General features: G+C 53.4%; 2 protein-coding genes across 2 annotated transcripts; one reads left to right on the top strand and one right to left on the bottom strand.

Annotated features, from left to right (window-relative positions):
- Positions 1–466: 466 nt before the first annotated feature.
- Positions 467–5,269, top strand: CGCS363_v002802 (Pentafunctional AROM polypeptide; the record flags this gene model as incomplete). Its single annotated transcript, XM_036634651.1, has 2 exons — positions 467–5,116; positions 5,186–5,269. 2 exons carry the CDS (start codon positions 467–469, stop codon positions 5,267–5,269), a joined length of 4,734 nt encoding a protein of 1,577 aa, XP_036499385.1.
- Positions 5,270–6,619: 1,350 nt separating this feature from the next.
- Positions 6,620–8,716, bottom strand: RPN4 (Transcriptional regulator RPN4; the record flags this gene model as incomplete). The annotated part of the gene is made up of 2 exons (XM_036634650.1): positions 6,620–7,800; positions 7,867–8,716. The coding sequence occupies 2 exons, from the start codon at positions 8,714–8,716 to the stop codon at positions 6,620–6,622; spliced, it is 2,031 nt and encodes a 676-aa protein (XP_036499342.1).
- Between the last annotated feature and the right edge of the window lie 4,377 nt (positions 8,717–13,093).

Genomic DNA, 13,093 nt, shown 5'->3' with positions numbered 1-13,093 from the left:
TAAATAAATATAGTACTAAAGAATACTACTTTTTATCTAGCTTAACTCTTTTTTACTATCTTTATAAGAAATATAGCGTGAAAACATATATTTAGAGGTTAATAGAATAAGGCAAATAAGACCTAATTAATAGGACATCTGCGCTCTAGCTAGATATATTGCCTGTGTAAGCCCCCTGGCCTTGTGCTTCGGGGCTGCACGGGCAGCTCAACCCCCTGGAAAGACGAAAAACTGGGGCGGACGTCAGACAATCCCCTGGCCAATTGTGACCGGATGAGAGTCATACTTTTCAGGGCTCCGGTATAGGCGCGTCGGCTGCCCCTCCCCCTCTTCATGTCCCCCAGAAAAATAATTCACACCCACGCCATCGTCAGCTTTCGATTTCTCAACTAACAGCGCAAAGAATTGACCGTCACGAATCGATGCACCAAAGCCCAGTGTGAACACGTCGCACTTGCTTTTGATCATGGGACTGGTCAATGGCTCGGGATCGGGGTCAAACCCTACCCGCATAACCATCCTAGGCAAAGACGACATCATCGTCGACCACGGCATCTGGCTCGATTTTGTGACTCATGACCTACTCCAGAATCTCAAGACGTCAACATATGTCTTGATTACCGACACAAACCTCTTCGACACTTACGTTCCATCGTTCCAAAAAGTTTTCAATGCGGCTTCCCCGGCGACTACGCGGTTGCTCACCTACGCCATCCCGCCGGGAGAGGTTTCGAAGAGCCGCCAAACGAAAGCTGCCATTGAGGATTGGATGCTGTCGCAAAAATGCACAAGAGACACGGTCATCATTGCGCTTGGGGGTGGAGTGATTGGAGACATGATAGGCTACGTTGCGGCAACTTTCATGCGCGGCATTCGATTTGTCCAGGTGCCGACGACTTTGCTCTCAATGGTTGACTCATCTATCGGTGGCAAGGCTGCGATTGATACGCCCATGGGAAAGAACCTCATTGGGGCTTTCTGGCAACCTTTCCGAATCTACATTGACCTAGCATTTCTCGAGACATTGCCGAAACGAGAGTTCATCAACGGCATGGCTGAGGTCATCAAAACCGCCGCGATCTGGGACGAGGAGGAGTTCGCAGCACTTGAAGCCAACGCATCCATCATCCTCACCGCAATCAAGTCGAATGCCGAGCCTTCGCAAAGGCTTGCACCCATCCGAGATATACTTAAGCGGATTGTGTTGGGCTCTGCCCGAGTCAAAGCCCAAGTGGTTTCCAGCGACGAAAGAGAAGGAGGTCTTCGCAACTTGCTCAACTTTGGACATTCTATCGGACATGCCTTTGAGGCTTTGCTTACTCCTCAACTCCTACACGGCGAAGCTGTCGCCATTGGCATGGTCAAAGAGGCCGAGTTAGCTCGCTTCCTCGGCGTCCTTCGGCCTGGCGCAGTGGCCCGGCTGGTCAAGTGCATTGCTAGCTACGATCTGCCCACCGCTCTACACGACAAGCGGATCGTGAAGTTGACAGCGGGTAAGAAGTGTCCCGTGGACGTTCTTTTGGACAAAATGGCCGTGGACAAGAAGAATGATGGAGCAAACAAGAAGATCGTGCTGTTGTCGGCTATCGGCAAAACGTACGAGCAGAAGGCCAGCGTGGTTGAGGATAGTGCTATAAGGGTTGTCCTGTCACCAGCGACCCGCGTATTCCCTGGCGTACCTCAATCTCACAATACCACGGTGACCCCTCCTGGCTCCAAGAGCATCTCGAACCGCGCTCTCGTTCTCGCTGCTCTGGGCCAGGGGACTTGCCGCATCAAAAACTTGCTGCATTCTGATGACACTGAGTATATGCTGTCTGCTATTTCCAAGCTCGGCGGTGCAACCTATGTCTGGGAAGAGGCAGGCGAAGTTCTGGCTGTGGAGGGCAAGGGCGGCAAGCTCAATGCCAGCAAAGAAGCACTGTACTTGGGCAATGCCGGCACTGCGTCTCGTTTCCTAACTACTGTTGTGGCCTTGTGTAACCCTTCAGACGTTTCGTCAACAGTACTGACTGGGAACGCCCGCATGAAGGTTCGCCCGATCGGACCTCTTGTCGACGCCCTACGAGCTAACGGTTTGGGGATAAAATACTTGGGCCAGGAAAAGAGTCTGCCATTGCAAGTCGATGCCGCTGGCGGATTCGAAGGCGGCGTCATTGAACTGGCAGCTACAATATCGTCGCAATACGTTTCATCCATTCTCATGGCTGCCCCGTACGCCAAAAGCCCCGTTACGTTACGGCTTGTAGGCGGAAAGCCAATTTCTCAGCCCTACATCGACATGACCATCGCGATGATGCGGACTTTTGGCGTTGATGTGATCAGATCGAGCGAGGAACCCAATACCTACCACATTCCGAGAGCAGTCTACCAGAACCCGGCCGAGTACGTCGTCGAGAGCGATGCGAGCTCTGCAACTTATCCTCTGGCCATCGCTGCGATCACCGGAACCACCTGCACCGTACCTAACATTGGCTCAGAGTCGCTGCAGGGAGACTCTCGCTTCGCCGTTGACGTGCTCAAACCTATGGGTTGCGCAGTTGAGCAAACTGGCACCTCCACCACTGTCACGGGACCGGCAATTGGTACCCTCAAGGCAATCGAGCACGTTGACATGGAGCCAATGACCGATGCCTTCCTCACGGCGTCTGTTCTCGCTGCTGTGGCCTCTGGAACCACCAAGATCAGTGGAATCGCCAACCAGCGCGTCAAGGAATGCAATCGCATTGGGGCCATGCGTGAACAGTTAGCCAAGTTTGGCGTTGAGACGGATGAGTTTGACGACGGCATCATTATTACTGGGCGTTCCTACCAGAAGCTCCAGGAGCCTACGGAAGGTGTGTTCTGCTACGACGATCACCGCGTTGCCATGAGTTTCGGTGTGTTGTCGACTGTGTCGCCAACGCCGGTGACTATCCTTGAGAGAGAATGCACTGGCAAGACATGGCCAGGTTGGTGGGATACTATGTCCCAGTACTTCAACGTCAGATTGGACGGGGTCGATCAACATCCCAAGACAGAACCGATTGTCTCTCACACCAATTCTCACAAAAACAAGTCGGTGTTCATCGTTGGCATGCGTGGTGCCGGTAAGACTACCGCAGGCCGATGGATGGCTGATACGTTAAAGAGGGCCTTCATCGACCTTGATGAAGAGCTAGAGAGACGTGCTGGTATGACCATTCCTGAAATGATCAGGGGCTCCAGGGGTTGGGAGGGGTTCAGAAAAGACGAAGTGGATCTTCTCCGGGACGTCATGGAGAAGCAGGGGCACGGTCGCATCTTCTCTTGCGGTGGTGGCATTGTAGAGACTCCCGAGGCTCGTAAACTTCTTGTCGCCCACCGCCAGAATGGAGGCATCGTTCTGTTGGTTCACCGCAACACCAAGGAAGTTGTCGATTACCTTCTTCTGGACAAGACAAGGCCGGCTTACAGAGAAGACATCGAGGATGTTTACTATCGCCGTAAGCCTTTCTTCGATGAGTGCAGCAATTTCGAATACTTCAGCCCTCATCCTCCTGGCACCGTGGCTACCCGCGAGCCTCCGTTGGACTTCCGTCGTTTCGTCATGGCCTTGTGTGGCGAGAACAGTCAGGTGACACGGGCATTGTCGAAGGACCTCAGCTTCTTTGTCTCACTTACCGTGCCGGAAGTCGCATCATCTTTGGCTCTGATCCCGACTGTCATTGTCGGGTCAGATGCGGTGGAGCTTCGCGCCGACTTGCTGCAGGACTACTCCCCAGAATTCGTAGCTCATCAAGTGGCACTTCTCAGATCCGTCGCCGATGTGCCCATCATCTTCACCCTCCGAACAATGGCCCAGGGAGGCAAATTCCCGGATGATGCGTTTGATCAAGGTCTTGAGTTGTACCAAAAGGCTAGCCGCATGGGCGTGGAGTTCATTGACGTTGAGATGACCCTTCCAGAGAAGGTCATCCAGGCCGTGGTGGAAAGGAAGGGACGTTCCCGCATAATCGCGTCACACCATGATCCCCATGGTACCCTTTCCTGGAAAAACGGCTCTTGGACTCCGTTCTATAACAAAGCTCTTCAATGGGGAGACGTTATCAAGTTGGTTGGCACTGCCCGAAGCCTTGAGGATAACTACGACTTGGCACGCTTCAAGTCGGAGATGCTTGCTTCCCACAGGACGCCCATTATTGCGCTCAATATGGGGAGTGCCGGTAAATTGAGCCGTGTTCTGAATGGCTGTCTCACCCCAGTTTCGCATCCCGGCTTGCCCTTCAAGGCCGCTCCGGGACAACTATCGGCCGCCGAGATACGGAAGGCGTTGTCGCTCCTAGGGGGCATCGATCCTAAGTCTTTCTACCTGTTTGGCAAACCTATCTCAGCGTCGAGATCTCCCGCACTGCATAACTCACTTTTCGACCTGGTCGGTCTACCGCACAAGTATTGGCGGAAGGAGACCAATGTCGCCGCCGATCTACGTGACATCATTCGCGCTCCAGATTTCGGCGGCGCATCTGTCACAATTCCTCTTAAGCTAGACATCATGAACGAAATTGACGAGGTTTCGGAAGCTGCTCGGGTTATTGGAGCTGTCAATACCATCATCCCCGTGCCTGGCAGCGGCCAGGATGGAGCCAAACTTGTCGGCGATAATACTGACTGGTTGGGGATGGTCTACGCTCTTCAATCGGAGGGGACGACTGCTCGCTCATCCTCGGGGGCCCAACATGCTGCCATGGTAATTGGTTCTGGTGGGACGACGAGAGCGGCCATTTTCGCCTTGCACTCGCTAGGCTTCGGGCCCATTTACGCACTTGCGCGCAACACCAACGGCCTTGAGACCCTCAAAGCCTCATTCCCTCCTGAGTTCCGCATCGAAGCACTGAAGAGTGCTGACCAAGTACCCATGCTGGCATCGTCGCCTACTGTTGTAGTCAGCACGATCCCTGCTGACAAGCCAGTTGACCCGTCGCTTCGAGAGACACTCATGGCAGTGCTTCGCCACGAGAACGTAGGTGATGTGACTCGCGTTCTTCTCGAAATGGCGTATCAGCCTCGCCATACCCCGTTGATGCAACTTGCCGAAGATGCTGGATGGACGACTATTCCAGGCCTTGAAGTACTCGCAGCCCAGGGATGGTATCAGGTACGCATGCTCCTATCCCAGTGCAGCAATGATGATTGAGATGAAGGCCTAGACTAACTCTGATTATAGTTCCAGAGATGGACCGATATCGTTCCCCAGTATGAAACCGCTCGGGAAGCCGTACTTGGTGAATCAAGCAAGACCGAGGCATGACGGTGGTGAATGGAAGAAACACAGAAGGGATAGTTTCTCTGGTAAACGCAGAGCCGCTATGTCTTCGTCTACTGGCCTGGCAGGTGGAGGAGACAAAATGCGCGGGATGTGTGGTATTTCGCTTTGACCACGATTCATACTAGACAGTAGAATAGAACCAGATGGAATATTGAACCATTTGGCACGCAGGGGGCGTTCAAATTGGCGAAGACAGCAAATCATGCGCACGTGTTGACATTCCTTGCCGTTTGAGTTTGGGTCAATTACCACACACCGCCTTGCTCGGCAGACTCGGATGTCGTTACGATACTGTTGTTCTACTCATTTAGTCCAAGAAAATTGTTTGCGGCAATGAAGATGTGCATCATACAGAACGGTTTGCAATAATCGCAATTTATATTGTGGTCCCCCCCCCCCCCCCCAGGCCTACATTCCCCGTCCTGCCATAAAAGCTAATGTGTAGTAACGCTCGTTATAATTTTGTCTAGTCCATATCATCACATGTTGAGTAGTATAGTATACATGAAACAGTTACGCATGACGGTGGTACTGTGAAGAACCGAATCCAGTCCAATCAAGAAAGAAATTCGGGATAATGTACAACGTGGAGACTCGATCAATGGCCCGTATCAGACATTGAGCACACGCTTTTCTGAGCTTAATCCATCTCACTTCCGTACTATCATACATTGTGCTGCCACGATGAGAAAAAAGAAAAAGAAAATGATACGCTCGCGATGGCAAGGCGTGCGACAGCTGAGGGAATTCCAATTAGGTGCGGATGATCGCTGACGGAACCATGGGATCCACATCCAAGCAGGATGTAATGATGCACTTGCTCATGTCGCCTCGCAAGTGAGACAAAGGTTCTTAGCGTAGACAAATGATCATGCCAAGCCTGGTGATGATGTCGTCGAGCGGAGGTGGGAGGTCGGACCAGCAGGGTCGCATGGATAGGCGCAGGACTGTCCATGTGCATGATGTCATTGCGGAACATCCAGATCGTCAGGGTCGTGCTGCACAGACCATTGTGATGTCATAGTGCGCGACCCTTGCTGCAGTGTGAGGACCCTGAATCCCCACCGTAGTGTCCACCAACCCCACTCATTCCAACAACTTCGGGGACAATCCTTGGTAACAGCATCCGAAGTTGTCTCGACGGGCTGGGATTGGCAGAACGTTGCCTAACATCATGTCGCACATTTTGGGGTTCGTGACGACGTCGCGAGCAATGAGTCCCGCATCCACAAAGTTGCCCTGTCAATCGTCCATTGTCGCGCAACTACTTTGGCAGTTGCTGCACCACAAATGACCATATCAAGTGTGTAGGCGTGCGCCGCAATCATCCGCTCATGACTGCTGACCACGTCTGCGATGTTTCCCAGGAAATTCGACATCGGGATGGCAGACGCGGTAATGCCTTGTGAGGGCGTCCGCACGGCTGAAGGTCTTTTCTTCAGTGCACAAGTTGCAACGGACTTTCTGTTTCCGCGCGTTGTGAATCGTGTCTTCGTGGCGGGTGAGGTCGTACGGTCTAGAGAAGATGGTATGGCATGGTTTACCAGTACTAGGATTGATCCGATCACATCGGTGTGGGCCAGCCTGGCTGTTAAGCAAGCTGTTTGGCGAGGGGACAATGTTGGCATCGGGTCTTCGAGGGCCACCGAGAGTTTGCGTTTGCCTATGGCCCTCGCGCTTGTGCTTTTGCAACAGTGCAGGCGTCTCGAACCGCAGCGTACAGCCGTGATAGGTACAGGTGTATGTGCCACCATCGGCGGCGGTGCCAGCTGGCTTGACCAAGGGGCCGCCAGTCGAACTTGATGTTCCTTCAGACTTTCCAGAACTGGACTCGGCTGAGCTCAAGCGCGGTGTTTGCTCGTGTGACTGTCGAGAATGTGCAATGAAAGGATATTGTTGAGGTATCTGTACGCCATTGGGGAATTGCATCGCCACGTACGGGAAAGCAGCGGCACTTGGCACAGCCGTTCTCACGTATGTGCTACTGTGGTCTTGGGGGACCGCCGACTTGGCGAGATCATCAAAGTCCACTGCATCCTGGGAGGGAAACAACGGGAAGGAATCATCCCCCTCCGCATCATGAAACTCCAGCATGGCGTCTTTAGGCGATATCGTTTTAGGCGTCTCTGGTTCAGACTTCATGGATAGTTGCTGTCTCAAGATCTGCGCATCCCTCTCGGCCTTCTTCTGCTCCCTCATTTGGTGTGCAGAGTTGAATCTCAGGCGAGATCCTGCCAGATTTGCACCAAACTCATGATTTGCAACAGGTGCCAGTGGCGAGCCTTGGCGAAATGGTGATCGGTCTCGAGAGCCACTTGAGGCTGGGGATTGCGCAGCGCTAAGGTGTTGATTGTTGGCAGCGTTCAGCCGTTGAGCAAAGACGTCGTTGTTTGGTGACATTGCCATTTGACTGTGGGCCGGTGACGCTGATGTAATAGTGAAGTTGGGGCTGTAGAGCTCGTCGTTGTAGATGTCTGTCATTGTGCGGTCTAACTTGGGCACGTTGCTGAAAACTACATCGTTCAGAAAGTGTGAGCTGGAGAACGGAAATTGGGAAGAACAGGATGAGGTAATCGTACCAGCTTTGCGTCTTCTATCATCTTCGTGATCGCCTGCGGACGGCGTTGCGGGTGAGTCACCAGCTACCGAGCTTGCCACCGAGTTTGGGTGTGACCTGCTGCTGCCTGCCACGGAAAGCTCGGGTGCAGGCAAAAGGCCGCTGCGATCGGACCTAGGCCTCTGAATGTTGAGCGCCGATGTGTACCCACTCATATCAGAGGGTATCGCGGCAAGACCGTTGTAATTGGGGTAAACGTTGTCATGAGATGGCATGGCCTTGGCCAGCTGATAGAAGGAGTTGCTGTCCTGAGTTTGCATGTCGTAAAGACCGTCGGGAGTAGAATCGGTGACTGCAATCTGGGGGTTCGATGTGTTGTGGCTGAAGGGCGATGCAGGACCAGCAGAACCCAGTGACGACAGCGATGACTCCCGTTGGTGGGAGAATCGACCAATGGGCTTGGTATTGTACTGGTTTGCAAGAACCCAGGCGTCGGACTGCATCAGGTCGTGTGGAAGTTGGCTGGGGTTGCTCAAGTCGACGCTTACAGGTGAGTCGCCAAAAACTGCAGAGACGGGCGCCGCTCTTCTTGGGATAGCAAGATGAGAAGAGTCAAAGTTGGGAAACGAGGAGGACGGGTGAGCCCCGAGTGAATAGTGCTGGGACGTGAACGACTGAGTCGAGAGGGGCGAGGATGATATACTCGAAATGTTAATGTCGTTTGTCGAGTCGTCTGGGTTGGTATCGTTGTCGAAGTCAAGTGGGTGAGGGTAGAAGTGGTGGCCTTGGGGCTGATGGTGTGGCTGTGGCTGGTTACGATAAAAGCGTTGTTGCTGAAGAGGTTGCGTAGTAGCGGGTCGGGTTAACAGCATGATGTGTTTATTGAGAAAGATTTTGTAGATTCGTTGAAGTAAGGTGTCAAGGTGGCAAACGTCGGAGGGACGGCGGCTTATATGGAAGACTAAATGCGCATCGAGCAGGTTCTTAGCTGCACAACCTACGTATGGGCTTGGTAGTGGGCTTGCAGGCCCATGCTGACAAGCGACTGAGTGAGGTAAGGCAGTGTATACGTACCGGTGTGGGGTGTTAGTGAACATGGTTGAGGCATGCAATAGCCTGCCGGGCTTAGACATGGTGGAATAATATGTACGTACCGTCTCTCACTTGCTTAGAGAGCGGAGCGGAGGTACCGGCTGGATACCCGAGGCTTGGACTGATGCCCAGAGAGGGAGCATCATCAGGGGAGCAGGGTGCAAGGTAATAGGGATCGGGACCAGGGTGCGTGGGGATGATGCAGAAGGTGACGGGAAGGAGGGGGGGATGCTTTTTTTTTTTTTTTTTTTCTTCCCCTCTATCTCCGTTCCTCGCTTCCCACATTAGGATGGATGACCAACACTTCGTTTGGAAATTCGGGGAATACCCAAGACCGATGACGGTCCTGCCTGTTTTGACTTTTTTCCCTCTCCCCCTCCCATATCGAGCACCACCAAAGAGAGGGTAAGGTTATCTGATGTTCAGTAATTTGTGCTGAGCAAGTCGGCTTATGATGATTTTTTCCCCCCATAAAATATACGGCTTACGATGACATGCGACTTCGAAGCCACATGGCCGATAGATTTGAAGTGTGAAGGCCTTCTACTTGACTTATCTTTGCATTCTTACCAACTCTCCCGGACTGCTAGTGAGGGAGACAGACGGAAAAGGAGCTTGATGGAGCCGATTTTTGGCCTGATATCACGCAGGACCTGTTCGACACTGGTTGGCTCATATAACCAAGCGCGAATGGCTACAGGCAAAGCTGCGGCATGTAACCAGCACCGGCGGCATTGGCAGATGACACAAAATTGGTCATACCACAATTCAAACAATGAGTAATGGGCTGCACTCCAGATTTTAATGGCTTGGTATTCAAACGGTCGCTACAGATGCTGGTGCTCGCTCGAAGCTTCTGCGTGGTTCTCAATCGCCCTTGGTCCTTGCTACAGTATCAATCCTAGCCAGGTTGTCTGGGGCATCTTACCTGATCTTGGGGCACCAGGCACGCAGGTTGGGAAAACGTTGTCGAAATGACCTTCTACATAGTAGACCTGCGATTGCGTCGGAAACACTCCGGTTCTGCTTGGGCCAGCGATCAAGACGTAGGTGACTCCATTTCAGCGATAGGGGCATCGATCATCCCGTCGCTGCCAGGTGGAGTGACGTAAGGTCGCTGTGCACTGACGCCTCGGCGGCACACCCTCACAGCATGAGTACTGCGTAGGTACGCAGTAGTCAAAGACGGGCATGGACGGTAGGTGGAATCGATGCACTGGAATGTTTGGAGGAGTGGGCCCACCCTCCGCCGCGGTCATACGCAGTACTGCAGGTACTCACGCTGCCCTTCACCTGAGCTCTGCAAGCTCACCACATACGTACTTTGCCGTGCCCTTCAATGTCGACTGGTTACCAATATGGTCTCCGCCGCACCTAAGGGTAGTAGGGGTCTGTTGAACGTTCGCACGCAATCGAAGCTGACTTGCTGCACCAAGGCAACCCTGCCTAGCTGGACTGCTGTCTGACGCAGTTTGGCTGGCTGAGGACGGGACGGTGATGTGGAGAGCAAATCGCGACCATGCTCGCTGCGCCAATCGCTTTTGCTGCTCGCTATCTGTTTAGGTGCCTTATCCGTACTTAGATGCCATGAAAAGCGAGTACGGGCCGAGAGCGGCCCAGGCCACGCTGGACTGTTGCTCTGTGTCTGTGGCTGCATCGGCGGGGCAAAGGCCGCTCCGTGGTAACGTTTCCCCGCCGAGCAATGAATAGGTAGCAGAACATCAGTGGCGCCCCGCCAACAGGATGCCTACCCAGGTCTTTATGTGGCTAAGCGTAATGCGCTGAGGGTCCAGGCCAGACACACAAGCCGAAGCAAGCCATGAACCCATCAGTAAAGGTGACTTTCCACTTGGAATGCAGTGTGCAGGTCCGACGCCAATAACCGTTCTACCAGCTGCACACGACCTCGTGGCATGTCTAACAGCAGCCAAGGCTCCGTTCCTGTACAGGATCTAGGTGGGAAGAAAAAATGGTTAACCAGGCTCTTGATGGGTCTCCCTAAAGCCGCCTCACCTCAGTTCAGGGTTTTGAAAGAGTCAAGGGCAAGCTCTGCGCATGAGCAGATGCTCTTTGCCCGTGCCTCGGCAGAGGCTCGGGATCTGTCCTCGAGACCGTTCTGGCTTACATAACCATCTCGTCGTCCCCTGCTGGCCTGTCCGGACTCCGCCCACAGGCCTCCAACCGTTCGTTTTGTCTTACGCACGAACATCGGGCTTAGGAGTTCTCCGTGCGACCCTTTGCTTCGTCATCCGCTGAGCGACCTTTGAATACGATTATGGACCTCGAAGAATATTCGATGGGGTCCGCAAAGTATCGTTCTTGATGATTCGTTCTCCCGCTCTTTTTGCTGACTTCCAAATGCAAGACCATTGTTTTTTCTTTTTTCTTTAAGTCTTTCTCGCGCTTCAGGTGCACATTACTCAAACCACGTTTGCTCAGTATTGGTGTTCGGCTAACCATCGTCATTGGGGTAGGCTGGGGTGGCGTGGTGGTGTGTTAGTGTGTTCCATTGGTTTTGGGCTGGCTTGAGTGGCCTGGCCCGGGAACATTGGCTAAGGTAGGTAGCAGATGGGGTGGTCGTACGGCGCCTACGCAGGTGGTGCCCGTTGTCTCCCGCCGTCGCCGTCGCCGTTGCCGTCGGTCGGTCAACAGTCCGTTGTGCCCAACTCACCTCATGCTTTCTGGCATTCCCCAACCTCTGGAAAAATTTTCTGCCACGCATGTGAGCGATTGACGCAAGCCTCCCGAATTCAACTTCCGGAGGCAACCAGAAACTCATCCTCAGCGCCTTGTTTCCGCGCAGGATACGGATAACGCTCCCGAGGCAACCCAGGACCTGCTGAGTGCAGGGTATCCGTGCCCATACCCAAGGATCTGGGATATCAGCCACACTTACTTGTCGGGTGATCTACCCTTACTAGTTGCCGTAGTTGTGGCTCTAGCCGACCCAACCGAGCGGACGCAGGCTGAGCTTGACGCAGGCTTCCTGAACGACTTCAATCTCATCCGTAGCTTTCCCGCTGAGAAGCCGACCTTATGCGTTCTGTTCGGGGAGTCACAGTAAACAAGCCGTCATGCGGACGCATACATTCTGCGTTGCCGCCGGCTAGGGTTTGATGCTTTGGTGCGTACCATAGTAAGTTTTACGTAGCGACCACTCGAGTGAGTCATCCTCATCGTTGAGCTGCGCTCCTAACACATGTTCGTGTTCCCGATCCGTCGCATCACAGCCTTGCCGGTTTATGAGAATGGAGGGGGATCGGCCGGGGAGACCTCACAGCGGTCTCGACCGTCGGCAGCCGGTGGTGATGTGGGTCGCCAGGTAGGTCGGCCGGTCTGGCCATGCTGGCAGGCAGCGTTCATGTTTGTTGGACCCTACGGCCACGGTTGAAGTCGGAAGTAGGAATTGACATGCAACGGACTGCAGGTGTTCAGTCCTTGGTGCGCCCCTTTGCACTGCAAGTTTCCGTAGCAAAGCCTCCTAACTTCCACATCGGTTTGTCGAATTGCATTTCATAACTCTCCCTGATCGTGGTTTAGATGTGATGGTCTGGTTGACTCGCGTATCACTTTTTTTTCTCCCCCGGGTAGACGATGCAAGCTGAATACATGCATTTTCTATTTCAGGACATGTCCGCCGCGCCGGATTGTTTCCGCCAACGCAGCAATCCAGATCAAGCACCGCACACGTACAGACTCATGGAGCCATTGCCGATAGCGATGCAGTGCCGTCGTGGATTGATCCATACCTAGGTAGTGCAAGGAATCATCCATAGTACGCTTGGCGCTGCAGGTGTCACTGTGTCAGAGCCTAGAGGGAAGAAGACAAACAGGATGGCCGCCGCAGGTGGACCCTAAAAGTACTACTCCGGGGGGGGAACTCTCGATCCTTTCTGCTATGCAGCCAAGAGTCCGGGCCTGCGGGTCTGCTACGTTCTGGTCTTCGGCTTTCCCATGCTCTAAATTTTCGAGTTGGTGCATCCAATCGATTTTCGTACCGAATACAGGCCCATGCACACTGGACAAGCGCCTCGGACTGAGTAAAAGCGACGAGTAGGTAGGGTGAATTTCTCATGTGTCCTTCTCTGCGGTCTTCGTGGTTCCCCTGGCCTGACTGCGCCTCCGCGGCTTAACCAATTGAAATGCGCATCTATGTG

This window comes from Colletotrichum siamense (genome assembly GCF_013390195.1).
Source record: "Colletotrichum siamense strain Cg363 chromosome Unknown KSG_Cg363_contig02, whole genome shotgun sequence".
NCBI lineage: Eukaryota > Fungi > Ascomycota > Sordariomycetes > Glomerellales > Glomerellaceae > Colletotrichum > Colletotrichum siamense.
The sequence above is the reverse complement of the archived record's forward strand: the minus strand, read 5'-3'. Positions and strand labels throughout refer to the sequence as shown.